This window comes from Myotis yumanensis, unplaced genomic scaffold (assembly GCF_028538775.1).
Source record: "Myotis yumanensis isolate MYYU_CA2020_CCGP unplaced genomic scaffold, mMyoYum1.0.hap1 SCAF_14, whole genome shotgun sequence".
NCBI lineage: Eukaryota > Metazoa > Chordata > Mammalia > Chiroptera > Vespertilionidae > Myotis > Myotis yumanensis.
In genome coordinates, this window is record NW_027223765.1 from 54,404,475 (window position 1) to 54,429,074 (window position 24,600).

The window sequence follows — 24,600 nt, forward strand, 5'->3', positions numbered from 1 at the left end:
ACACCACAGTTGCCGCCATTCCGTCTCACTTAGGCGGGCGTCTGAACAGCTGCAAACCTTCCCGCAAAGGCCTGCACGCATTCCTAGGCAAACACTCCAAAGGGGTGATTTAAAGGAGCCTGAGTCTGCACTCCCAGGAAGGTGCCGGTTCCTTTCTGTCACTTCATCTCTGTCCTGAACCCTGCCCCTGGCTCTGTCGCAGGATCCCGCGTCCTGTGACCGACCACACAGAGCCACCAGGAAGTGAGGAGAGGAAAGGCGCCCTCCCGCCTCCGATCCCCCCGGTTCTGCTGCCGCCAACCGCAGAGTCACCGCTCACCACGCGCGGGCGCTTGCCGTCGCCGCCGCCTCCGGATTCCAGAGGCAGAGAGCCCGGGCGCAGAGCAGACATGGACGTGAACCTCGCCCCGCTCCGAGCCTGGGACGACTTCTTCCCGGGCTCCGACCGCTTCGCCCGGCCGGACTTCAGGGACATTTCCAAATGGAACAACCGCGTGGTGAGCAACCTGCTCTACTACCAGACCAACTACCTGGTGGTGGCTGCCATGATGATTTCAGTGGTGGGGTAAGTGGGTCCGCTCGCGGCACTGACGGGGCAGCTCGCGGGGGCGGGCGGGGCCAGGCGGGGGCCAGGCGGGGGCCAGGCGGGAGCCAGGACTTCTCTCCGGGCTCCGATTCTCAGCCTGTGGGTCGCGACCCCTTTGGCGGTCCAACGACCCTTTCACAGGGGTCGCCTAAGACCATCCTGCATATCAGATATTTACATGACGATTCATAACAGTAGCAACATTACAGTTATGAAGTAGCAACGAAAATAATTTTATGGTTGGGTCACATGAGGAATTTATTTAAAGGGCCAGAAGGTTGAGAACCACTGGATTGGGGTCTTGCTGGGCGACAGTGTAGCGCCCCATCTTGGAAGCACAGGAGGGAGGACCGCGGTGTGAGCCCGACCTGGGCGGCACCGGACCTGCCCGTGGGTGGCAGGTGTGGGAAGGGCACTGGGGGGCGACGCGCCGTGGACGTGTCTGCGCGCCTGCGCGCTGCTGCGAAAGCGGCACTCGGGGCGCGGGGAGGGGGTGGGGGTGCGGGTGGGGGTTGCTCCCTGGGGTCGCAGTCGCCCAGCGCGGGGTGACGGCCGACCTCCCTGCCTCCAGGAATGGGGTCCCCTTCTGGGTCTCCACTTGCAGCCCGAGGTCTGGACGGAGGCCTGTCCGGCACCTGACCCTGGAGGTGCCCAGAGCCACATGCAGTGCCACACCGCACCCCCGGCGCCGCTGGAAACCTGCTTCCGCGGAGTTTCCCCCTCCGCCGGCTGCGGGGTGGGTGGCCTCCTGGCTCCGCGGACCCGGTGCCTCCCTCAGACCAGAAGGGTCCCTGGCCGCGAGGAGAGCCTGGCTTTCGGGCGAACGCAGAGGGAGAGCAAGCCGGCTGGGGAGGGAGATCCAGACCCGGGTGGGAAGGGCGACGGCTGGCTTCTGCTCTTTGACTTACTGGGTCACGCCTCCAGCACAGCGAGACCAGCAGAGGAGGGTTCTGGCCCAGGGCAGGGCGTGGTGCGGAAGCTGCGGGACCAGGCAGCGCCGAGGAGCGAGCCCACCATTTCTGGGTGTGGCTCAGAGCAGTCCCCCGATGCAGGAGCGAACGCTCGTTTGTGGGGTTCGGTGGACAGTGACCTGGGTGCTCGTGTGTGGCCGAAGGAGCTGTGCTCTGAGAAGGGCTTGGGGAGTGGAGGGCAGGCTCCCAGCCAAGGCCGAGTCAGAGGCAGCCACGTTAAAATTAGTTGGGGTAGAGCAGGCCTGAGGCAGCTGCCCACGTCTCTATGCCAGAGGCTTGTTTCCTAGAACACTAAAAACGCTTTAAAAAACAAAATAAACAGTAAGGAGGATTGTATCTGTGGTGTTGATTTTGTTTCTTTTTGTAAAGAAGCGAGCAAGGCATCTTATCTGGTGATCTAGTTATGGGTTTTTGTTGTTTGTTTTGATGTGGGGCAAGGCTTGACACAGACCAAGCAAATTTAACAGTACCGCCCTCCCAAAGCAAAAACCAAAACCAAAACCAAACCATTGCTTTTCAAAGAGACGTACTGCCCAGAGGGACACCTGGGCAGCCTGGCTGGAGTTCCTTTTTACTGGGAGGCAGGGTCCTTCCTTGACTAAAGTTCGCTCCCTCCCTGGGGAGCCAGCTCACTAACTCAGATGGTTTGAGGGTTTGCCTTTCTCATTCCCTTTTCAAATGGGTGATGTTGGTTGGCAGTGAAATTTTTGAAGGTAAAAAATAGCCATGTTTATTTTTTATTATTCTTATTTTTTAAAACTTAGAAAATATATAGGCTGAAGCTGTTTTGAAAACTGTACAAAATGTGAGATTTCCTTAGTAGCCCAGTAAAAACTTAATGTATGACCTTCAACTGTTTTCTTTATGTCTACAAACATACACAGCCTGTAGTTTTTCCCACAGATTGCCCTTTTCTTTCTTTCTAATCTATAATAATAAAAGTGTGATATGCTAATTAGACCAGATGTCCTTCTTGACGAAGGACAGGCTGCGAGGGAAGCCTGGATCCCGGGTGCCTGCCGGCAACCGGAGAGAAGCCCAATTCCCGGGGGCCAGAGGGAAGCCGGTGCCGGCAGCTGGGGGAAGAAAGGCCTACTCTTGCACGAATTTTGTGCATCGGGCCTCTAGTCTATCATAAAGTAATTTACCTGCATTCCCTCATACAACCCAATGAGATGAGATATTACTGTTACTGTACTATTAAACTTGAGGCTCCAAGAGCTTAAATGACTTGCTCAAAGTCTCAGCCCCAGAGTTACTCTTAGCTACTGTGCCATCTTCCTGTGAGTCATGAGGTTTAGAATTATAGTCTCTTAAAGCTGGAAGAAACCAGATATCTTCAGGGTCAGGGAGCTAAGTTGATTCTGGAACATTTCTCCTGCAGAGAACTCTCTTGATGAAGTCAGTAGGTGGGTGGGGCCAGAGCAGTGCCGGAGGCTGTGATCTGGATCCTCTGCTGGCATCTGAGAGTCCTTGACATCCTGGGAGAGTTGTATGAAAATGTGGCCTGTCTGCTCCCTGGGGAAAGGACTCTTCCAGCGGTGTCCTTCCAGGTTCCATCCCTGCTGAGAGGAAGGCTCCAGGGCATTGTGGGAGGGTGATAGGCTCCGCTCTGAATGCTCTTGTGTTGAAACCCACTTGAATGAGGATAGAGAGGGCCTGCTCTTCAATTTTGCAGGAAGGGGGAGGGAAGACTAAGAGGATGTCATCTAGCTCCAAAAACACTGGAGGGGACTGCCTATACCAAGGTAAAGTTAAGAGGGATTAGGGCCTGATCAGACAGGGCCTGGTATCCGTGTTTACAAATGTGTCTTCATCCTAAAAGCATGGTTTACCAGCCACATGACTTCCCCTCACTAGGTTTCCTATGCCTGTTAGGTTAACTCTAAGTCTCTTAACTAATAGCTTGTTGAAGACAGTTGTCAGACCTTCTGAGTCTTCAAGTAGTGTAAGGTGGTGTGTGAGAGTTTAGGCACCAGAGCCAGATTAAGAACATCTTGAATCCCAACTGCCAGTCGGTAGCCATGTGACCCTGGGCAGGTCACTTGAACCACCCTGTGCCTCAGCATCCTCCTCTGTGAAGTGAGGCTAATTGCAGACCTGCCTCACAGGGCTTTTCTGAGGATTACTGGAGTTAGTGTAGGCAAGTCTAGAACAGTGGCTCTGAGTTTTTGGTCCACAAATGTTACTTCTTTGTTTTGTTTTGTTTTGTTTTGTTTTGTTTTGTTTTGTTTTTCTTAATCCTCACTTGAGGATATTTTTCCATTGAATTTTAGAGAGAGTGGAAGGGAGGGGGAGAGACAGAGAGAGAGAAACATTGGTGTGAGAGAGACACATTGATTGGTTGCCTCCCGTATGCAGCCCAACCAGGGCCGGGAATCGGGCCTTGACTGGAATGGAACCTGGGACCCTTCAGTCCACAGGCCGACACTCCATTCACTGAGCCAAACTGGCTAGAGCTACAAATGTTACTTCTTAATTTTATCATTGTTGGTGTTATCATGGAGATTTCTGAGAAATAGAGACAGCATCTTTATCCCAGCAGCTCTCTCCATCCAAACTCTCGTCCCCACAAGACTCTACTTTGGTACCATTCTGTGAAGAAATATGTGTTGTCCCTCACTCCCGTGTAAGCTGGGCCCCTCCCCTTTGCCTGGATCTTTCCTGGCTTTTAAGTTGCCTCCACTCTTGGACTGTGGACTTCTGGAGGCCAGAGACTATGGGTTTTATTTGTGACTATTATTTTTTCTTGTTATTGTAGTTATCTTTACTTTTAGTCTCTGTATCTCTGAGACCTACTATACAGCGGATGCTTAGTTGGTGAGTGCACGGAGTAAATAATGAACGTAAGGCCGCAACATGATCACAGGGTCACTTTTAACCTCCTTAATGGAACAAATTATGAAACACATGGCAGCATGCCGGTTCATAACAACAACATGCCCTGCAGCGATCCTAACTGGCTCACTGCTGACAACACGTGCTACCTATTGGTGAGGACGACTCTCCTATAAAACTCAATTTAAAAAAGGTGGTAATTCAGACAAACTCACGCTGTCCTGGTCTCTTTTGGTGGACTGCTCTCCTGCGGGTTTCTGAGCCTCGGCGCTGTTGGATTTGGCTCGCGGGGCTCTTTGTTGGGCTGTCGTAGGGTGCTGAGCGGCATCCCTGCTCTCGGCTCACTGGATGTCAGTAGCGCCCCCGCCTCCCCTTAGGCTGTGGCAATCAGATGGGTCTCCGGACATTGGACATTGCCCGCGTCCCCTGGGGAGCAAAATCCCCCTGACTGAGAACTCTGCTGCGCTGCCAAGGAAATGGTGATGATTCTTCAACATCACCACTGAAGGCAAGTGGCTCCCTAACAAGTTACAGAAAGAGTTCTGGGCAATTACAGAGGGAAGCATTTTGACTTAGCTCCTGGCTTTTCACATATAAGAATGGAGTGTATTTGAGCTTTACATAGCTTCGGTCATTTTCCTTAATTTATTAAATTGGTATGCTGTCATTCTCCATCTGCCTAGGACTCCGTGGTAGGCAAACTGCGGCTCTCGAGCCACATGCGGCTCTTTGGCCCCTTGAGTGTGGCTCTTCCTAAGCCTTAGGAGGACCCTAATTAAGTTAATAACAGTGTACCTACCTATATAGTTTAAGTTTAAAAAATTTGGCTCTCAAAAGAAATTTCAACCGTTGTACTGTTGATATTTGGTTCTGTTGACTAATGAGTTTGCCGACCACTGGCCTAGGAGACTCTACTAGCTCCACAGTCTCGTTCTTTTTGATTTATTTTTTAACAGAATTCTGGCATTTGCTTTTATTAGCTTTCTGATGAAAAGTTCACTCTCTTGGGTTCTGCTGTTATAAAATAGGAATTACATGGCTTCAAACAAAGCTCATCAAGGCCTCACAAATGCCAACACTGAAGTGTTAGGTGTTGTTATTCTAGTAAATCCCAGGTTACAGGCATATTTAAAATTCTCACACCTTGGTTGTTCTTTAGGCAGAAGTAGTAGATGGAAACTTCAGTGGTTTTGTCATAATTGCAACTTGTGTTTCCTACTTTGCTTCCCTTGAAGACTTGAGTTTCCTTTTGAGATTCAGGTGTCACTTCAGAAGAGACTGAATGACATAAAGGAAAAACATGAACCACAAGCTGGGGAATGTGTGTGTTGCTGAAAATGGCCTTGTGTCCTTTAAATCCAGAAGGAATGATGTCTAAGATGAAGAGGACATGGCTTATCTTCTCCATCCTTGTCAGGAGACAGCTCAGCACTAGATATTCTTTTGAGCACACATGCAGCGGTAGAGTCTATGCCTCTATTTTTAAAGTGAAACGTGAAGGCAACATCTAACAGCACTTGCAATGGAAGTGCTAAGCATGCGAGGCATTCCAGTTGTGAACAGGAATGTCCATGTGCTTAATAGAATGTCAAAAGCTGCGAGCCGGAGAACTCTACCGGGAACTGCATCTTCCACTCTGGGAGCTTGTGAGAAACGCAGAATCTCAGGCCCCAGACCTACTGGGGCAGAATCTGCTTTCTAACAAAACTCTCATCACTCACAGGCATGTGAAAATGTAAGAAGTGTAAGTCTGGTCTGGTTCAAAAGAAACACTGAGAACATTTAAATAACTATACCTATGTGCCCAGGTGTCTCCTTCAGAGATTCTAAATATATACTTCTTGATTGGATCCAGGCATCCGTAGTCTTATCTGAACTCCCCAAGTTATTCTGGTATATACCACCAAGTTGAAGTTGAGAGCTACTGATCCCAACCCACTCCCCAGCATTCACAAATGTAAACGCTTGAGGTCACGTGGCTAATCGGAACCAAAGCTGCTAATAGCAGCTGCTTTTATTGATATCAAGTGAAATGCTTTTCCCATTTAATCAGATTGCAAATATCCTAAAGCTCCTAATTAACCAGTTCCTCCCGAATAGTTACTTGATTTTCACAACATCTGTATTTTTGCAAGTCTTTTTTTTTTTTTTTTTAATGTTTTCATTGATTTTTAAAGACAGAGGGAAGGAGAGGGAGAGAAAAACATTGATCGGCTGCCTCCTGCATGCCCCCTACTGGGGATCAAGCCCGCAACCTAGGCATGTGCCCTGACTGGGAATAAACCTGGAACCTCTTGGGGCATAGGACTATGCTCAACCACTGAGCCGCGCAGGCCAGGACTATTTGCAAGTCTTATTCTCACAAATTCCGCCCTGCGAGCAGAAACATATTTTGTGGTGTATCAGAAGATCAACCACACACAGAGTTTCAAACGCTGCGCCTCCAATTAGAAAGGCACATTTATGCTCAATTGCATATATTCACGCCTTCCCTTTAAGAAAGCACAATGCAGCTGATCAATGAAAAAGCCCATTATTTTCGTGGAAAGTACGTCATCACCTTGTGGCCTGTTACCAGGGTGAAAACTAGAGTTACCCCTTTATGCTTTCAGCTGCTTGAAATGTAAAGGACTCTTGGAGGGAGTTGGTAATTCTATTTGAAAAGAGCATTCTATAATCTTTTCAGAATGAGTGTGGTCCCATAAAATGATCTAGGACTGTGGCTCCCAGCATCTGGCATTAAGAAGTGGTTTGGTTATTTGTACCTTTCAATGCCACAGGAATGAAAACCAAGTTTCCAGTTAGCAGAGGAAGAAAGCAATAAGAGAGCCTTGTGATGCTTAGGGTAGGAATGTATTGAAATGTTTGCATATGAAATTTATTGCAGCCTGTTCATGCTAACACGTAGTGGAAATGGTTTTGAGATTAATCAGCTTCAACACCAATTCTATGATATTACTCTTATTTGTATTGCTTCATTCTTTTACTCCACAAAGTGTGTAAGCCTTACCAACTGCTCACACACTCTGCCAGGAGATGCCGTGGAGAAGGAACAGCTGTGCTTCCTGCCTTCGCTGTATTTAGAATCTCGAGGGGCAGCTGGACAACACTGAGCACGTACGAATTCATCACTGTACAAGTACAGGCAAAGCAAGCATTCAGAAGCACCCACCTATGCAAACATGCATGGCTTCCAGGCTGCCTTACTTTATTTCCTCTGTACATTATGATTCTAAATTCCCAAACTCTCAGATGTTGAGAATGGGAGAGGCATTTAGTATGTGGACAGGCGAAAGGGGTATTAAATTTTATTCATCCTTCCCCTTCTACTCGGTTCAAGAAATATTTTACTGTCTGGACGGTGTGGTTCAGTGGTTGAGCCTCAACCTATGAACCAGGAAGCTACTGTTCGATTCCTGGTTAGGTCACATGCCTGAGTTGTGGGCTCGATCCCCAGTAGGGGGCGTGCAGGAGGCAGCCGATCAATGATTCTCTCCCATCATTGATGTTTCTATCTCTCTCTCCCTCTCTTCCTCTTTGAAATCAATAACAAAAAATACTTATAAACAAAAGAGATCTTTTATTAAGCACTTATTTTGTGCCAGACACCATGTGAGCCCTGAGGATACAGACAGGAATACAAGTCCACCCAGCCCTCCCGAGTCCTCCCAGAATTCCTCTTCCTGTCCTCGCAGAGCCCGCATGCTGGTGAGGCAGAGCCTGTGTGCTGGCCTGTCTTCCCCAGTGCATTACATGTTTCTTTTAATCACAGGATTTTAAGAAGTCTATATACACTCAATACAATTTTGACCTCAAATAATTTGCAAAATGTGTCATCTAGTAAGGATTGACTTTGGCTAAATCATCTTCTGACACTATGTAACCTTGTTCTTCGTGACATCTCTCCACACACACTTTTTTTTAATGTCCCCTGCCACTGTCAGCCGGTAGGTAGTTTCTATCCATTTGCTTCCCTAGGGACTAACAGTGGTTCCGGGTAAGTGTGCAAAATAAGTGAGCATGTGTTGGATTTTTCAGAGGGCAAAAGCTCTCACCTTATTAGAGGACGAGATCTCTGTACAGGAACCCCAATTGTGAAAGATAAACTTGACCTACCCATTTAACTCCACATGGAGTAGCACTGTTGGAAATTTCTTACTATTCTGCTTTTGGGCAGATGAATTCTGCTCTTTATCACTCAGCTTCAGAATATTCACCAATAACATCATCCCCTGTCTCTTGCAGTGGGTGTGGCTTTTGTTTCAGGGAACACTCTCATGCCCGTGATCTTAAACAAAACCTGCGGCGCTTCTCCGCTCTGGAGGCATTGACCACAGATGTGTAAGGGTCCCGGCCCTCTGTCCCCGGAGCATACGCGGGCCCACCCAGAAGGCAGAAAGCCATCTGAGGTGGAAAACGGGGGCTCTCGTTCTCCTGATCCTACTTCGTGTCCTCACGCAGCTGCCCCTCGGCTCTGAGGAGCGGAAGGGAGAGCAGTGTGGGGCGTTCGTGGGCGGCCAATAGGCAGGAAACGCTCACACGAAGGGTATTTATGTGTCACTGGGCTCTTCAGCATTTGGCCAACCCCTGGCCTCGCTCCCACTCTGTAAGAACGTGCCGTGTGACCGTTTAATTGATTCTACTAAAAGCAGGCAGAAAAAACAGTTTATAAACGAGTATTTCCCACTTAAGTTCTAAACCGTGATTTGTTGTGAGAGTGAACATTGGTTCCTTGTTGTTGAAGGCACATACGTGAGGCTTCGTTATCCATTCTCCCTACCTCTGTGTTTGTTAGACATTTGCCATAATAAAAATTCCTAAAGGGTTTGTTGCAGTCTAATCCGAGCCTTGTAACTGCCGGTTATTGGAAGCTGCCTGCGGAGGGGAGTAGGAGATAGGTGACGTCTAACACTGATCCCACCTGCTGTATGTTAGAAATCAAACAAGCAATTCGCTGGATACGTGCAAAAAACAAAACAAAACAAAAAAATGGAGGTTCATAAGGTGTCTTGCTATGACTTTTAGCATGCCAGTGGCTGCCAGTTACCAAGGGTGCAATACATTTCAACAGACAGCGCGTATGCAGTGAACACACGGGACTTCCCAGGTCACTCGTGGGAAAATCTCCCGGCAGGTCACTGTGACGAAAGAGACAGGCTCCCGTCTTGTCTTAACTGCTCTGGCCATTGGGCCCAGGAGAGACTGCTCACATTACTCAAACTGGCTTGTGTATTTACATTTATACTTTACGGTAGAAATAGTTCTTGCCAGGACAGAAGCCGTGTTAAACCAACGTTGCCCTGGCCAGTGTGGCTCAGTTGGTTGGAGCATCGTCCGGTAAACCGAAAGGTTTCAGGTTCAGTGCCCTGTCAGGGCTCATACTGGAGGAGACTGGGGATCGGTGTTTCTCTTTCACATCGACTTTCTCAAGTTTCTCTCCCCCACGCCCCCTTCCTTTCTCTCTCTCTCTAAAAAAAAAATCGATAAGCATATCCTCGGGTGAGGATTGAAAAAGAAAACACTCTGCCTGGCCCCACTTCTTAAAAAGAAAAGAAAGAAACGCAGGCACCACAGAAGGCTGTGGGTTCTGGGAGGTGTCAGAGCCAGAGGGGCTGTGTCTCCTCTGGCCCCGCCTGCACGAGTGACAGCACTTCCAAACCCCACGATCAGACCGTCATTATTGCTGACATCTGCATGGGAGTTTAGGTGATTTTTCTTACTTTTGCTTTTTCATTTTTTTTTTCATCACAGTTCAGGGAAGGCACAAAGACAGGGACTGTTTCTCCAGTAATAGTGTCCGATGAAACAACAGTGATTTCTCTAAGATAAAACTCATGTCAGTTCATCTGTGGCCATAGAAAGGGGCTGGGCTTATTTCAATAACATGAAAATATGCTAGATTCTCACTTAGCTTTTTTCTTTCTTTCAGCAAATACTTATTGAATATGTGTTCTGTGCTCGGTGCTGGGGAGAAAATGTCACGGTGCCTGCCCTTATGGAGCCCGATCTGCAGTGGGAGACAAAGTACTCTTCCAATCCTCACGCAGATCAATGCACCTGCCAGGTGCCAGTGCTGGGGAGAAGACAGATGGTGCTCTGACCCGGTCAGAGGGACTGAGAAAAAGCCGATTAAGCGGAGAGGTGAAGGTGGGAGGGAGTCAGGTGGAGAACAGCTGTGCAAGGCCAGCAAGGCCAGAGGCAGGGTGAGCGGAAACGGTTAGAAGCCCCAGCGGATGGGGTGCAGAAGCAGGAGGTGGTCTGTGAACGCGGGTGCCAGAGCGGCCGCTGGCCTGGGGCTCCCTCCTGCTGTGTGAGGAGCACCCTAACCTGCTGCTGGCAGATGCAGCCTCAGCCAAATGGAGCCTCGGCCAGCACAGCGTGGCCTGGATTTCAGGCTCTTCTTCCTCCCCGAGCTGAGTCTCCTGTTGGGGGTACAACTACACAACGGTGTCAGTGTCAGTGTCAGCGGCCGTGGCCTTGGCCATGGAGGCAGGCGGGCCGGACTCTGCAGGGCCTGGTAGATGTGGGAAGAGTTCTGTTCTTATTCTGAAAGCAATGAGAAGCAAGAAAATGGAGGGGTGGCTTCCTATTTGCCATGATCCCTCTGGCTGTTGAGGGCTGTGAAAACACGTTAGCAATTTAGGGAAGTTCACTGTGAGTGTTGTTCCCCCCTTTCTTGGTGAGTCAGGCTTCCTCAGGAACCAAACTGCAAATATAGCTTTTTGGGTTAGAACATTGTGATTCAGTATAAAAGCTGCTTCTACTGCTCAGGAAAGATTTTGCTGCCTCTTTGGTTCTTGGCGTTGCAGCCTGAAAGAAGTGACTAAATATGCCCTTGAATCGATCTGAGGGTCTCCGTTTCAGTAACTTGTGTTGCCGACTCTGCAATGGGTGGTCTGGGGACACATTGATTAATTTGTCTGTTCCTTAGCTTGCTTTTATTTTATGTAGAATGAGGTGAGTTTTCAACGTCAAGATTTTCCCCTTCAGCAGCTGTGCTGGCACTATGGCTACAGTTAGCAGAATCACATTGCGTGTTTAAGGCATGTGTCCACACCTAGTAATAGCTGCCTTCCTTCAGAGGGAATGAGAATGCTAGGGACTTCCCAGAATGATCCTTATCCCAACTAGGAGAATGGGGTTTCTCAGGATGGGGGGCGGGGGCTGGTTGCGAGATTTCTAGGCTGGTTAACAACACAGAATGGCTTATATTGTGAGTTGCTGTCACAATTACATCAACTGGCACCTTTTTTCTCCCCTGTGAATATATTTCTTCACTTCTCTGGGCCTCAGCTTATTCATCTGTGTAATGGGACTAAAATGGTTCCTCTTTGAAGATTTTGTTCTGCTTTTGATTTGTGAAACTAGGTACTGTTTCCACCAAGGACAGAAAATCCACGCCCTCTCCCTCCCTCTCTGCTGTTCTCCCTTCCTCCCTCCCTCCCTCTCCCTCTGGCTGGTGTTTGCACTGCTCTAAGTGGTGTGCATTTCACCATTTCTTAGAATGGAATTGCCTGTAATCCGAATAAAGCAGGAAGTCATTTCTGCTCTGAGAAATTTTGTTCATTTTTTCCAGCTTAGAAACTTGGTTACTTTCTAGTTATAGATTGTGACTGGGCGTGTTGTAAACTCCAATCAGTTCTATCTGTTTGCTCTGTCCCTTCCCCTTGAACATGAGCAACGGGAACAGGTGAAGAGCAAATCTGGAATGGCTTGAGTCCGGCCTGGATTGTTCATTGTTCTTTTGTCCTTGGCTTTATTTAGACATTCAACCCCGATAGCTACTTTACTTGTCCAGAGGAAAATAAAAAAAGCTTGGCATGCATTTTAAAACATGCTCACTTCATGAATTATTTCAATAGGTATTCTAGAAAGAACTAGGTAGACCTTTGACACTTTGCTGTCAACCAGTCATCTTCGATTTACATTTTATGCAAAGGACCTCCTGAAACTTGAACCTCCACTCTAGTTCTTTGCGATAATGTTGGTCTTTTCTTTTCAGCTCAGAAACATTTGGGTGAGTTCTAGGTCCACGTCAAGGCTACGTAAAAGGGTTTGTTTCTTTCAGGTACCTTTTGTCACTTTCATTTGTTCGTTTTTAAATATCAATTTTTAAAATATTCAAGTAATACTTGGCTATTGAGAAAAACATGAAAATAGGAATGAGCAAGTGGAAATAAACGAGCCATGATCCTACTACCCACTATAACTGCTGTAGTCTTCAGTGTAATTTCTCTCAGATTCCTGTTGGCGTTAGGATGAGATCTATTGACCTGTGAGTGTCTCTGGGCCTCTCCACTGAGTCTCCCCAGTGCCAGCTGAAGAGGATTTTGCTTTTGCCCTGTCCAATTCTTTTCTTCCTGAGGCCTATAAGGAAATGTTTGTCTTTCTCAGACCAATTACCAGGTTAAGTCAGGAGGTACGGTAAAACCACATAAAATTTTAAAAAGAAAAGAAAATGAAAAAAGTACAGAGAGACTAGTTAGATCCAGGTAATAACTGGAGAGGAGGACAGACAGACCAGCACAGGGGCTAGATGCTGGGGAAGCTTGGGGGCAGGAGCCAAGGATGGGGTGAGAGAAGGGACGCCTCACTGTGCATAGGAGTGGAAATTGCGTTCAGATCACTAATGACATGAACACAATTCATGTTTATTAGCTGTGCCACGCCTGGGTGTGGAGCTGGGAACAGCTGCTTTTATATTTTTGTATTTTCTTTTTTTATATGTTCATATTATTTCTGATCACAAAATAATATACTAATTGTAATAATTTCTGCTTCTGAGCTGTATAACAAATATGATAAATCTACCTAACAAAGAGACTGTGTTCCAGTTGATTTTATCCATGCAATATATTATTAATATCTTCCATATTATTAATTATACTTCAACTTTTAAAAAACTGCTGTATATACCACCATCTAATAAATTTTGGTCCCTATAGGTTATTTCTAAAAGTTTTTTTTTTTTAATATATTTTATTGATTTTTTACAGAGAGGAAGGGAGAGAGATAGAGAGTTAGAAACATCGATCAGCTGCCTCCTGCACATCTCCCACTGGGGATGTGCCCGCAACCAAGGTACATGCCCTTGACCGGAATCGAACCCAGGACCCTTCAGTCCGCAGGCCGACGCTCTATCCACTGAGCCAAACCGGCTTCGGCTATTTATTAAAGTTTTTAATCATAAATACCACTCATGTTACAACTCAATCTTTGCATTTCTTTTTATTTCCTTAGACTCTATTCTAGGGAAGGATTTAAGTATTTGCAAAAGTTTTGAATGAAATGAACAATTTATTATTGTCGGCTTTAATTTTACATTAGGTACCACTGTTTAATTCCATGCCTTTTAATAGATTAACTTGTTAAAAGCATTTTGACATTGATTATATCCTTGATTTCACCCATTAAGGTATGCAATACGTTCACTCCTATTTGAAACTATTTAAAATAGCTTTTGTGTTTTAAGAGGTAGAATCAGAGCTAAAGTTGAAAGGGATTTTAAAAGAAGTTTCTTAGTTATCCTACATATGAATCCCAGCATGAATATGAAACCTCCTCTGTTTCGGAGGGAGTGAGCTGTTGGCCTCACCTGTCATTATCCTGTCTTCCCTGGTCCCTCGCAGTCCCTCATGGTGACATCCAGAGCATGATGAAAACACAGCTACCCTTTTTGTCCTTCCCAAGTAAAATGCTCGTTAGCCTCTTGTGAGGGTAAAATGCTAGTAACTTATGTACTTGTTGACCACAACTGTCTTGTTAAGGGTTTTGTATGCACAGTGGGGTGGGGTGGAGGTGGGGTGCAGTGTCATGTTTGCTTGTGAAATACTTGGTCTAAATTTCCTCTGCCCAGTGTGTTCTCCCATTGTCAACAGTAGTGTAACCTTTGACTCATGGCCCAGTGAATCTGCGAGCTCTGTTTTTGGAAATTCCAGTTGGTAACCCATCTCTCAGTGATGCTTGGGCCCTTTTAAAGAACCACAATGGACTCTCTATGCCAGGAATCATAAACTCAAATGCCTCCATGGCTGGGCTAGTCATGTAAGAGATGATGCAGGCCAATTATTAGATAAACGATGAGTAATGCCAGCTCACTGGGGCCTCTGTGTCCGAGATGCCGGAGGTAGTGGTGGAGACTGGGGCAAGAGGGAGATGTTTGTTCTCTCTGAGCAGGAAGGCAATTCCAGCCCTTGACATGTGGGAAAGTGGACCTGGTCTTGTTAGATTTTCATGTTTCCACGAGAAGCAAGAAATCCCAAGTTTTATGGACTTTTTAAACTCTTTGGGACTTGAGTAAAAGTTTTGTGTTTTTTTTATGATGTGAAAACTTTGCCTTTTTCTTTCTTTTTTTTTATTGTCTACAGTTTTACATATGTCTCCTTTTTCCCCAATTGACAACTCTCCCCCCCCCCCCCACCACCGCCAGTCATTCCCACCCTGGGGAACCCCCTGCTGCCTCAGTGTCTGTGTCCATTGGTTATGCTAATAGGCATGCATACAAGTCCTTTGGTTGCTCTCTAACCTCCCCCGCTCCTCTACCATTTGTCTCTGGATCTATTCTTGTTCATCAAATTATGTTGATCATTATATCCCACATATGAGTGAGATCATGTGATATTTATCTTTCTCCGACTGGCTTATTTCGCTTAGCATAATGCTCTCCACTTCCATTCACGCTGTTGCAAATGGTAAGAGTTCCTTCTTTTTTACAGCAGCATAGTATTCCATCGTGTAGATGTACCACAGTTTTTTAATCCACTCATCTGCTGATGGGCATTTAGGCTGTTTGCAAATCTTAGCTATTGTAAATTGTGCTGCTATGAACATAGGGGTGCATATATCCTTTCTAATTGGTGTTTCTGGTTTCTTGGGATATAGTCCTAGAAGTGGGATTACTGGGTCAGATGGAGTTCCATTCTCAACTTTTTGAGGAAACTCCATACTGTTCTCCACAGTGGCTGCACCAGTCTGCATTCCCACCAGCAGTGCACGAGGGTTCCTTTTTCTCCACATCCTCTCCAGCACTTGTCATTTGTTGATTTGTTGATGATAGCCAGTCTGACAGGTGTGAGATGGTATCTCATTGTAGTTTTGATTTGCATCTACCAGATGATTAGTGACTTTGACATGTTTTCATATGTCTCTGGGCCTTCTGTATATCTTCTTTTGAAAAGTGTCTATTTAGATCCTTTGCCCATTTTTTGATTGGATCGATTATCTTCCTATTGTTAAGTTGTATGAGTTCTCTATAAATTTTGGGGATTAAACCCTTATCGGAAATATCATTGGCAAATATGTTCTCCCATGCAGTGGGCTTTCTTGTTGTTTTGTTGATGGTTTCTTTTGCTGTGCAGAAGCTTTTTATTTTAATGTAGTCCCATTTGTTTATTTTCTCCTTAGTCTCCCTTGTCCTAGGAGCTGTGTCTGTAAAGATATTGCTACAACATATGTCTGCAATTTTGTTGCCTATGGAGTCTTGTAGGATTTTTATGGTTTCCCATCTTACATTCAAGTCCTTTAGCCATTTTGAGTTTGTTTTTTTGTATGGTGTTAAATTGTTGTCTAGTTTCTTTTTTTGCAAGTATCTGTCCAATTTTCCCAACACCATTTATTAAAGAGACTGTTTTGACTCCATGGTATGCTCTTGCCTCCTTTGTCAAATATTAATTGAGACTAGTGGCTTGGGTTGATTTCTGGGTTCTCTGTTCTGTTCCATTGATCTATATGTCTGTTCTTGTGCCAGTACCAGGCAGTTTTGAGAACTGTGGCTTGGTGATATAGCTTGATATCTGGTATTGTGATCCCTCCAACTTTGTTCTTCTTTCTCAGGATAGCTGTGGCTATTCGGGGTCTTTTTTTAGAGTAAAAGTTTTTTTTAACGCACTGTACATTTCAAACACAAATTTGACTGTAGACTAGATCTGGCCCATGGAGGCTATTGTGTGGCCTCTATGCCAGCGGCCGCCAACCTTTTGGACCTCACAGACCACCAGTGGTCTGCGGACCACCGGTTGGCGACCACTGCTCTATGCTACAATCGCCTATCATGGCCATTTCTATAAGGATTTAAGTAAGCCCTCAGAAAATACAATTTCATGTGTACGAGAGCTCAAAGAATGAACGCTAAACACAGCCCCTCCAAAGAAGGGGGTCTTCTAAGTTTGACAAATCTTTTAAAACTGTGGGCCTCTAAGGAGATGAACTGACGAGTCTGGTGGGAGTTAAACTGCCTAGGTGTGAATCTTACCTCCACCATTTTCTTACCTCTGCACCTAATTTTCTTCTTTTGAGAAATGACTGAGTGGTATCTGCTTTATCCGGTTCTAAGGATTAAATGAAGCAATTCAGATAAAATACTTAGTCAATGATACACACTTGTTTCGACTCCTCCCCATCCTCATCTTCCTGCTGCTGCCACTGCTAACCCAGCCTCCCTTTTTTCTCTCGTTCCAGGTTCCTGAGCCCCTTCAACATGATCCTTGGGGGGATTGTGGTGGTGCTCGTGTTCACAGGATTTGTGTGGGCCGCGCACAATAAAGACGTCCTCCGCCAGATGAAGAAGCGGTACCCCACGACCTTTGTCATGGTGGTCATGGTGGCGAGCTACTTCCTCATCTCCATGTTTGGGGGGGTCATGGTCTTCGTGTTCGGCATCACTTTCCCTTTGCTGTGTAAGTGAGCCAGAACTGACTTTTCTTACATCGTAAAAAACGTGGGAGGGATTGTTCAGTGGGGATTACATAACCTAAATTATTTATTGTTGAACGTATTACATCATAACCTGTCTCTTACGTGCATTGGCATGTCTGCAAAATTATCAGAATTTCTGAAATAGCAGATCCAGGCCTGTAGTACATTAATTCTACAAATATGTGCTGGGTACCTGCTCAGTGCCAGACCTCTTCTGGGGACACAACAGTAAACAAAAGAAATACAGCTCCCCAGCCACAGCAGGCAGGGGCCCAGCGACACTGGGCTGCACATCTGCCTGAGAGGGGTCTGCTGTCAGCCTTCATGCCACTCACACAGTCCTCACTCAGGAGTGAATGGGTGTCATTGGGAAGCAACTACTTAACTCTGTGCTGCTCGGGAGATCATGAGGCAGCGCTTTGAGCTGCCCACTGGAAAGTTCTCTTCGAGTGCACTTTCTCAAATAAGTTTTCTCTAGCGAGAGAAAAAAAGATCATTATTGGTGTCAAAAGTTTTATAAGCCTATAGAAATAGTTGGCCCAGAAATAGATACCAAGTGCTCCGGTTCTGGTGAGGAGTAGATAGTTTGTAAGTTGTTTTTTGTTTGTTTGTTTGTTTTTTTAACTGAGATTCCAGGCACATGAAGCCTGAAATAGAGAATATATCAAATTCAGTTTCATTGGCAGAAACTGAATTTGCCAAACTGAATTTCCTCTCTCTGATTAAAATTCTAGTGTATTAAGTGACAGGAACATCCCTTTAATTTTTAATAGCATTTCATATGTGCATTATTCCATTAAGTAAAATCAATTGGTGTTGTGTTAGATTAAGAATATTTATAGATGAATCCCCCACAATATTTGACAAAATACTTAAACCAGCAAATTCCGACTTTTTGAAATATTCTTCAAGCTTTCCTCATGTGCTAGAGGCTGGGTCAGTATTTCAATGATTCTGCTTAGACACATAGCTTGTTAACTTGAGCACCTTTCACCTCAGAGCCTGAGACAGGCAGTGTAATGAGAGTTATCATAGGTAGGGAGTCAAAGGTCTTGATTTCTATCCCTACACCTGCTGGAAACCAGCTATGTGATTTGGATCAGGTATACGATATGGGCTGTAGTTCACACATTCTATAAACTACAGGAAATTAGACAAGATAAGTGGTTCCCAAACTTCGATGATTATGAGAATCACCCAGGATGCTTTATAAAAATATAAAATTTCCAACCATATTTTTTAAAAAAATATTTTTATTGATTTCAGAGAGGAAGGGAGAGGGAGAGAGATAGAAACATCAATGATGAGAGAGAATCACTGATCAGCTGCTCCTGCACGCTCCACACTGGGGATTGAGCCTGCAACCCAGGCATGTGCCGTGACCTCCTGGATCATAGGTCGATGCTCAACCACTAAGGCAGGCTAGTCGGGAATATCTGTTTCTTAATAAACAAACTTTGGTAATTCTCAATGATGAAGCAAATTTGGGGAACATGAGGTACATTAAATCTATAAAGCTGTCACCTCAGGTGGTTGGGCATCCGTGCACCGAAAGGTTATGGGCTCTATCCCGTTAGGGGCGTGCAGGAGGCAGCCCATCAATGTTATGCTCTCACATGGTGTTTCTCTCTTCTCCCTTCCTCTCTCTAAAAATCAATAAGCTATTTTTAAAAATCTACAGAACTGTTAGTTTTGGTCTATAAATCTATGTCTAACACTTCAGAAAACTGCCTGTTGGCTGGGCTTCACCACACATCCCTGGTCATCTCAGAGCTGAGCTTGAGTTCCTCTCTGGACACCCTGTGCGAGGTGGGCTTGGCTGTGGCTGGAGCATGTTGCAGGCTTTGAATGTCGGCATTGCAGTAGCAGCTGGAAGGTGGCGGCATCCGTGCAGGTGGGAAGAGTGTGGCTGCTGGGCCGCATCCTTCCTGCTGAAGGCAATCCCTTTCTTCGCATGGGAAGAAAACGCCCTATAAGGCTTCTGTGCCGTCCGAGTGGCATGTGAGGGTTTGGACGGGTTAGAGAACCGGTGGACTCCAGCTAAGAAAGGCGGGGGGCGGGGGGGGGGGGCGCGGGGACGGAGTGGAGGAGAGCGCGTGCTGTGGATGGGAAGAAGGCAGCTCACGTGTCTCCATGTCTCCCCTCTCCGCAGTGATGTTCATCCATGCCTCGCTCAGGCTTCGCAACCTCAAGAACAAGCTGGAGAATAAGATGGAGGGGATCGGCCTGAAGAGGACGCCCATGGGCATCGTGCTGGATGCTCTGGAGCAGCAGGAGGAAAGCCTGGGCAAGCTCACTGACTATCTCAGCAAAGCGAAGGAGTGAACCGCGGCCGGGCGAGGGCTGCCGCAGAGCGCCAGGTGCAGCTGCCTCGTCCGGTCCCACTTTCTGTTTGTCTCTTTGAGACGAGGGGGACATTCCACCCAGCAATTGGCCCGCATGCGTCTGCAGGCCAGACTGTAACACCTCTGATGTTACAGAGAGAGGGCCCAGGAGCCGAAAGAGACCCCCTCCCAGTCTGTCTGAACTTTCAACTATGTTTATGAAAACGGATAGGAAATGGAGCACACTTATGTCTGTAGGGGAATAAAAGAAAATATAGGAATTGATTGTACAGCCACAATACAGTTATAGAAAAAAAAGCAACTGTAGAGGTCAAGGCAATGAGTAAATGGAAAGACTGGTCACGTAGATAATGACATGCTTAGCCTGTTCAATCCCCCAGCATCCTCCGAATGTATTCCCCAGGAGTATATGTGGGCTATAACTTAGTTTAGTGTTTATTGTTTTAAAATAAAAAATGATCTCTATCACTTTGCCTCCTGTTTGACATGCAGAGGAAACTGGACAAACCAGTTGTTTATATTTTGTTTACAAATATAAAGATAGCTGTTTAGGAGAATATTTTGTCGAATTTTTGTAATTTTTGAAGTGCTAGTCATGTGTTTTTACTAGCAGGTATTTGCTGCAAACTGAATGTCATCTTCCTTAAGGCACTCGCAGCTGTGTACCCTGTCTTCTTCTTTAAAAAGTAATAAACAAGTTATGTCTATATCCCACGTTTTTTGTTGTTATAATAACAGAAAGGTGTCTAAGATAACGTTTCCTATATTTTTTCATTTTCAGTTTTAAAATGAATGTGTGTTTTAATTTCTTAGAGGCACAGCGAGGACACGAATAGCTGGTTGTTTGAAATCTGAAAAGCATCTTTAGATGATCAAGGAAAAGACTTTAAAATGGGAATGAAAGTGGGAGTGATCACCAGCATTGGCAGTTCATAGAAACTTTAAGCAGCAATTGTTACAACCATGTGTTTTATAGATAGACATGAATTAAGATAGCATGTGTTCATATATTGGTACTTTCTTCCTCTCCTTCCCCATGTGTTATGTTTAGAAATAGATTATACAAAGTGATTTCATAGGTGAATAGGACACATTTTGGTTTCCCTCTGGCTGAATCGGGAAGACAGTGGAGCAGCACTCCGTGAGGGTGCGCTGTGTGTCTCAGAGTAAGAGGCCACCGCATTTTAATTTCTCAGCCAGCCTGCAGCCTTCATCTCTAGCACAGTGACGGCATCACGACTTCACAGACATGGTCTAGGAATTGTACCCTGACCCGAATATGAAGAATAAAATGTTTCAAAGGTTTGTTTGTGAGACTTTATTTAATGCACATCTGTGTTAAATGTCTAAGAAACTTGGGGACAACTTGGTTTTATAAATGATATACTACACAGTAAACACTCATATTGCATTTCAAATACTGTTTAATAAAACCTTAGTACTTTGTTATAAATTTCCAGTCTGAATAAAATTGAATTCCAATGGGATCCTTTTAAAATTTTTAAATAATTTTTTTATTTTTCAATTAAAGTTTACATTATATTATTTCATGTGTACTCCACAGTGATTAGACATTACATAACTTATTTTTTAAAATATATTTTATTGATTTCTTACAGAGAGGAATAGAGAGTTAGAAACATCGATGAGAGAGAAACATTGATCAGCCGCCTCCTGCACACTCCCTACTGGGTATGTACCTGCAACCAAGGTACATGCCCTTGACCGGAATCGAACCTGGGACCCTTGAGTCCCCAGGCCGATGCTCTGTCCATTGAGCCAAACCGGTTAGGGCATACATAACTTATTAAGTGATCATCCTGATATATCTCATACCCATCTTACACCATACATAGTTATTATAATATTATTGGCTATATTCCCTGTGCTGTACTTTATATCCCTATGACTATTTTGTAACTACCAATTTATACTTTTTAATCCCTTCACCTTTTTACCCATCCCCCAACCCTCTCATCTAGCAACCGTCAAAATGTTCTCTGTATCTATGAGTCTGTTTCTGTTCTGCTTGTTCATTTATTTTGTTTTTCAGATTCAATTGTTGATAGATATGTATTTATTGTCATTTTATTGTTCATATTTTTAAAGATTCTTTCTTTGTAACTTTTTGCATTTTAATTATGATGTGTCTTGGTGTGGCCTCTTTGAGTTCATCTTGTTTGGAACTCTTTGTGCTTCTTGGACTTGTATGTCTATTTCCTTCACCAGTTTAGGAAAGTTTTCTGTCATTATGTTTTCAAATAGTTTTTCAATTTCTTGCTCTCTCTCTTCTCCTCTGGCACCCCCATGATGTGAATGTTGGTGCGCTTGAAGTTGTCCCAGAGTCTCCTTATAGTATCCTCATTTTTGGGGGGATTCTTTTTCCTATTTGCTGTTGTGATTGGATATTTTTTGCTTCCTCATATTCCAAATCACTGATTTGATTCTTGGTTTCATCAACTCTATTGTTGATTCCCTATAAATTACTCTTCATTTCAGTTAGTGTATCCTTTATTTCTGACTCATTCTTTTTTATGGTCCCATATCCTTTTTCATGCTGTTGAAGTTCTCACTAAGTTCACTGAGCATCCTTATAACCAGCGTTTTGAGCTCTGCATCTATTAGCCTGCTTGTCTCCATTTTGTTTAGTTCTTTTTTGGAGCTTTGTTCTGTCCTTTCATTTGGTGGCTCTTTGTCTCCTCATTTGGCAGCCTCCCTATGTTTGCTTCTATGTATTAGGTCGAGCTGCTCTGTCTCCCTGGCTTGGTAGACTGGCCTAATGTAGTAGGTGTCCTGTAGGGCCCAGTGGCAGGGCCTCCCTGTTCATCTGAGCTGGGCACTCCAGGTGTGTGCCCCAAGCCCAGTGTGGGCTGTGTATACCCTCCTGTTGTAGTTAAGCCGTGATTGCTGTTGGCATGTCAATAGCAGGTATTTAGCCCCAGGCTGATCAGTTGTAAGGACTGGCTGTGAGCCCTGTGGAGGATCAGCAGTGCAGGGGCCCACCCCAACGAGGAGGACCTACTTCATCTGGGCTCTGGTGACAGCTGAGTCCACCCTTGAGCGTGTCCCTTGTGGAGGTAGTTGGGTGGTGCTTTGATGTGGCCTGAAGCTGTCAACCAGGTGCCATGGCTTTGGGGCCTCCTGGGAGGTGCAGGGCAAGTTCAGTCGCTGCCTGTGTTTTGCCTGGGGCCTCCTGGCACGAACTACAAAGCGATCTACAAGCAGATGGCTGCTACTTGTGCTGGGCTTAGAGGTGCCCAGGAGAGGCCAAGCTGTGAACCAAGGCTGGCTGCTGCTAGTGCTGGGCCTGGAGCCACTTAGTGAGAGGTACACCGAGGCCAGATATTTCTTGTTTGAGAGATTTTAGGAAAGTCTGAGGCATGAGCCAAGATAGACCATTTGTATGGAAAAGCCACTGGAAACAGCTTGGGTGGGCCCACAAGTTGGCTGGGGCTGGGTTTGGTGGAATCACCAGGGTGAGGCAAACAGTGTGACAGGTGGATGGAATCCCAGATATGGCAGCTGCCCGCCAGCTCTGTGGAGAAAGGGCTCATCAAAGGAACAATGGCCTCTGCCTGCACTTCTGTCTGAGAAAGCCACCCCTCCAGCCCTGATGCCAGAGAATTCAGTTCCTCCCTGTCTGTACCTGGTACCCTTCAAGCTGCTGCCCCAGTGCTGGAGCTCAGAGTTGAGAGTCTGAGTAAGTCTGTGTGTGGGTCCTTTAAGAGGAACATCTGGAACTCCAGCAGCCCTCTGTCTCCCTCAGCCACAATCCCTGCTGGTTGTTACAGCCAGAAGTTATGGGGACTTTTCTTCCTGGCATTGGAACCCTGGGCCGGGGAGCCTGGTATGGGACTGGGACCCCTTGCTCCTCAGAGGGGACTTCTGCAGCTGAGATATCCCTCCCGACTTTTATCTGCCACATGTGGACATGGGCCCAGTCTCCATCTCTGTCTGGCTGCTCCATCTCTCCTACCAGTCTTGATGTGGCTTCTTCTACATATCCTTACTTGTAGGACTTCCATTCAGCTTGATTGCAGGTGGTTCTGAATGATGGTTGCTCTATAGTTTAGTTGTAATTTTGATGTCCCAATGAGGTCCTTTTTAAAACCTGACATGGGTTTATACACACTTTAGCCACTTCCATTTTCTCCATGATGTTTTCTGCTGACTAAACACAATAAACTTGGAGAAAGTGACAAGTTGAAATTGGAAAATGTACTCATTTTAATTAGTAATAGGGTCAATTCTAGAAAAGTAGCATGTGAATGCTCTAAACTATTACATTTTTTCTATTTTTATAACATTTTCTATAAATACACAAAGTTGCTAGATAGCATACAATTTCTAAAAATGCCCTGGGTTTTTGTTACATTCCATTTTTAGAGGATGCACTCAGACCCATGATAAAACGCAGACATCCTGTGATTATTACCTTTGGAAAAACTATCCTCCGTATTTGGTCTCTTTACAGTAGTAACTTGGCTACCCACTTCGTGCAGGGTCTGCTGTCACTAACATGTCATAAAGGGTTAGATGGGGAGTATTTCCAAACGGCAGGAATAGCCCCTGGGCCTCCATGCCCACTTCACATCACCTATCTAAACAGGCAGGGTGATAACTCAGTGACCCCCCTCTCAATCAGGCAAGAAGCAAACATTTTGGGGGAAATTATTATATTTAAAAAACAAATTGAAGTCTTCAATGTAGAGATTTTTAGCGAGGGAGTGGGCCAATAGAAAAAGCATAATGTGAACAATTTCACCTGTCTCTCGACAAAACCTTGCATCGAGACAATATCTGTCCCTCCGTGTTTGGAAACAGGGAAGGTTTTGTGTGTATAAAGGGTTTATCTTCTCCATTGGGTTTTCTGGAAACACTGTTTTCTCCATGTCCTGTGGCTTAAACATTCTGCTCCTCACAGCTACTTCTATCAGAAGTGTATCCCAAAGCCCCAGGAGAATGGCCAAGGGAGAAAGCCAGGCGTGGCTGGAAACCGCAATGGATTCCGAGAGAGGAGCTAAGTAACGATTCTTCCATTTCAAAGCAGCAGAAGGCCTGGAGCTCAAGTCACCCACCACGTTTCCGGAGATGAAACATGAGTCGTTCCTTTAAGATACTGTGCGGTGAATTACAGCACAGGAGATGGAAGGTGAAAAAAACGGAA

General features: G+C 45.6%; 1 protein-coding gene across 1 annotated transcript; it reads left to right on the plus strand.

Moving 5' to 3' along the window:
• Positions 1-20,738, plus strand: ARL6IP5 (ARF like GTPase 6 interacting protein 5). The gene is made up of 3 exons (XM_070390983.1): positions 1-565; positions 16,852-17,069; positions 19,241-20,738. The coding sequence occupies exons 1-3, from the start codon at positions 390-392 to the stop codon at positions 19,411-19,413; spliced, it is 567 nt and encodes a 188-aa protein (XP_070247084.1). The 5' UTR covers positions 1-389; the 3' UTR covers positions 19,414-20,738.
• Positions 20,739-24,600: the final 3,862 nt, after the last annotated feature.

Excerpts from the sequence above, each read along its gene's own strand:
- ARL6IP5 (XM_070390983.1), top strand. The coding sequence starts at position 390 with ATGGACGTGAACCTCGCCCCGCTCCGAGCCTGGGACGACTTCTTCCCG. Across the intron at positions 566-16,851 it reads ATGATGATTTCAGTGGTGGG|GTTCCTGAGCCCCTTCAACA; the intron begins GTAAGTGGGTCC and ends CTCTCGTTCCAG. Across the intron at positions 17,070-19,240 it reads CATCACTTTCCCTTTGCTGT|TGATGTTCATCCATGCCTCG; the intron begins GTAAGTGAGCCA and ends CCCTCTCCGCAG.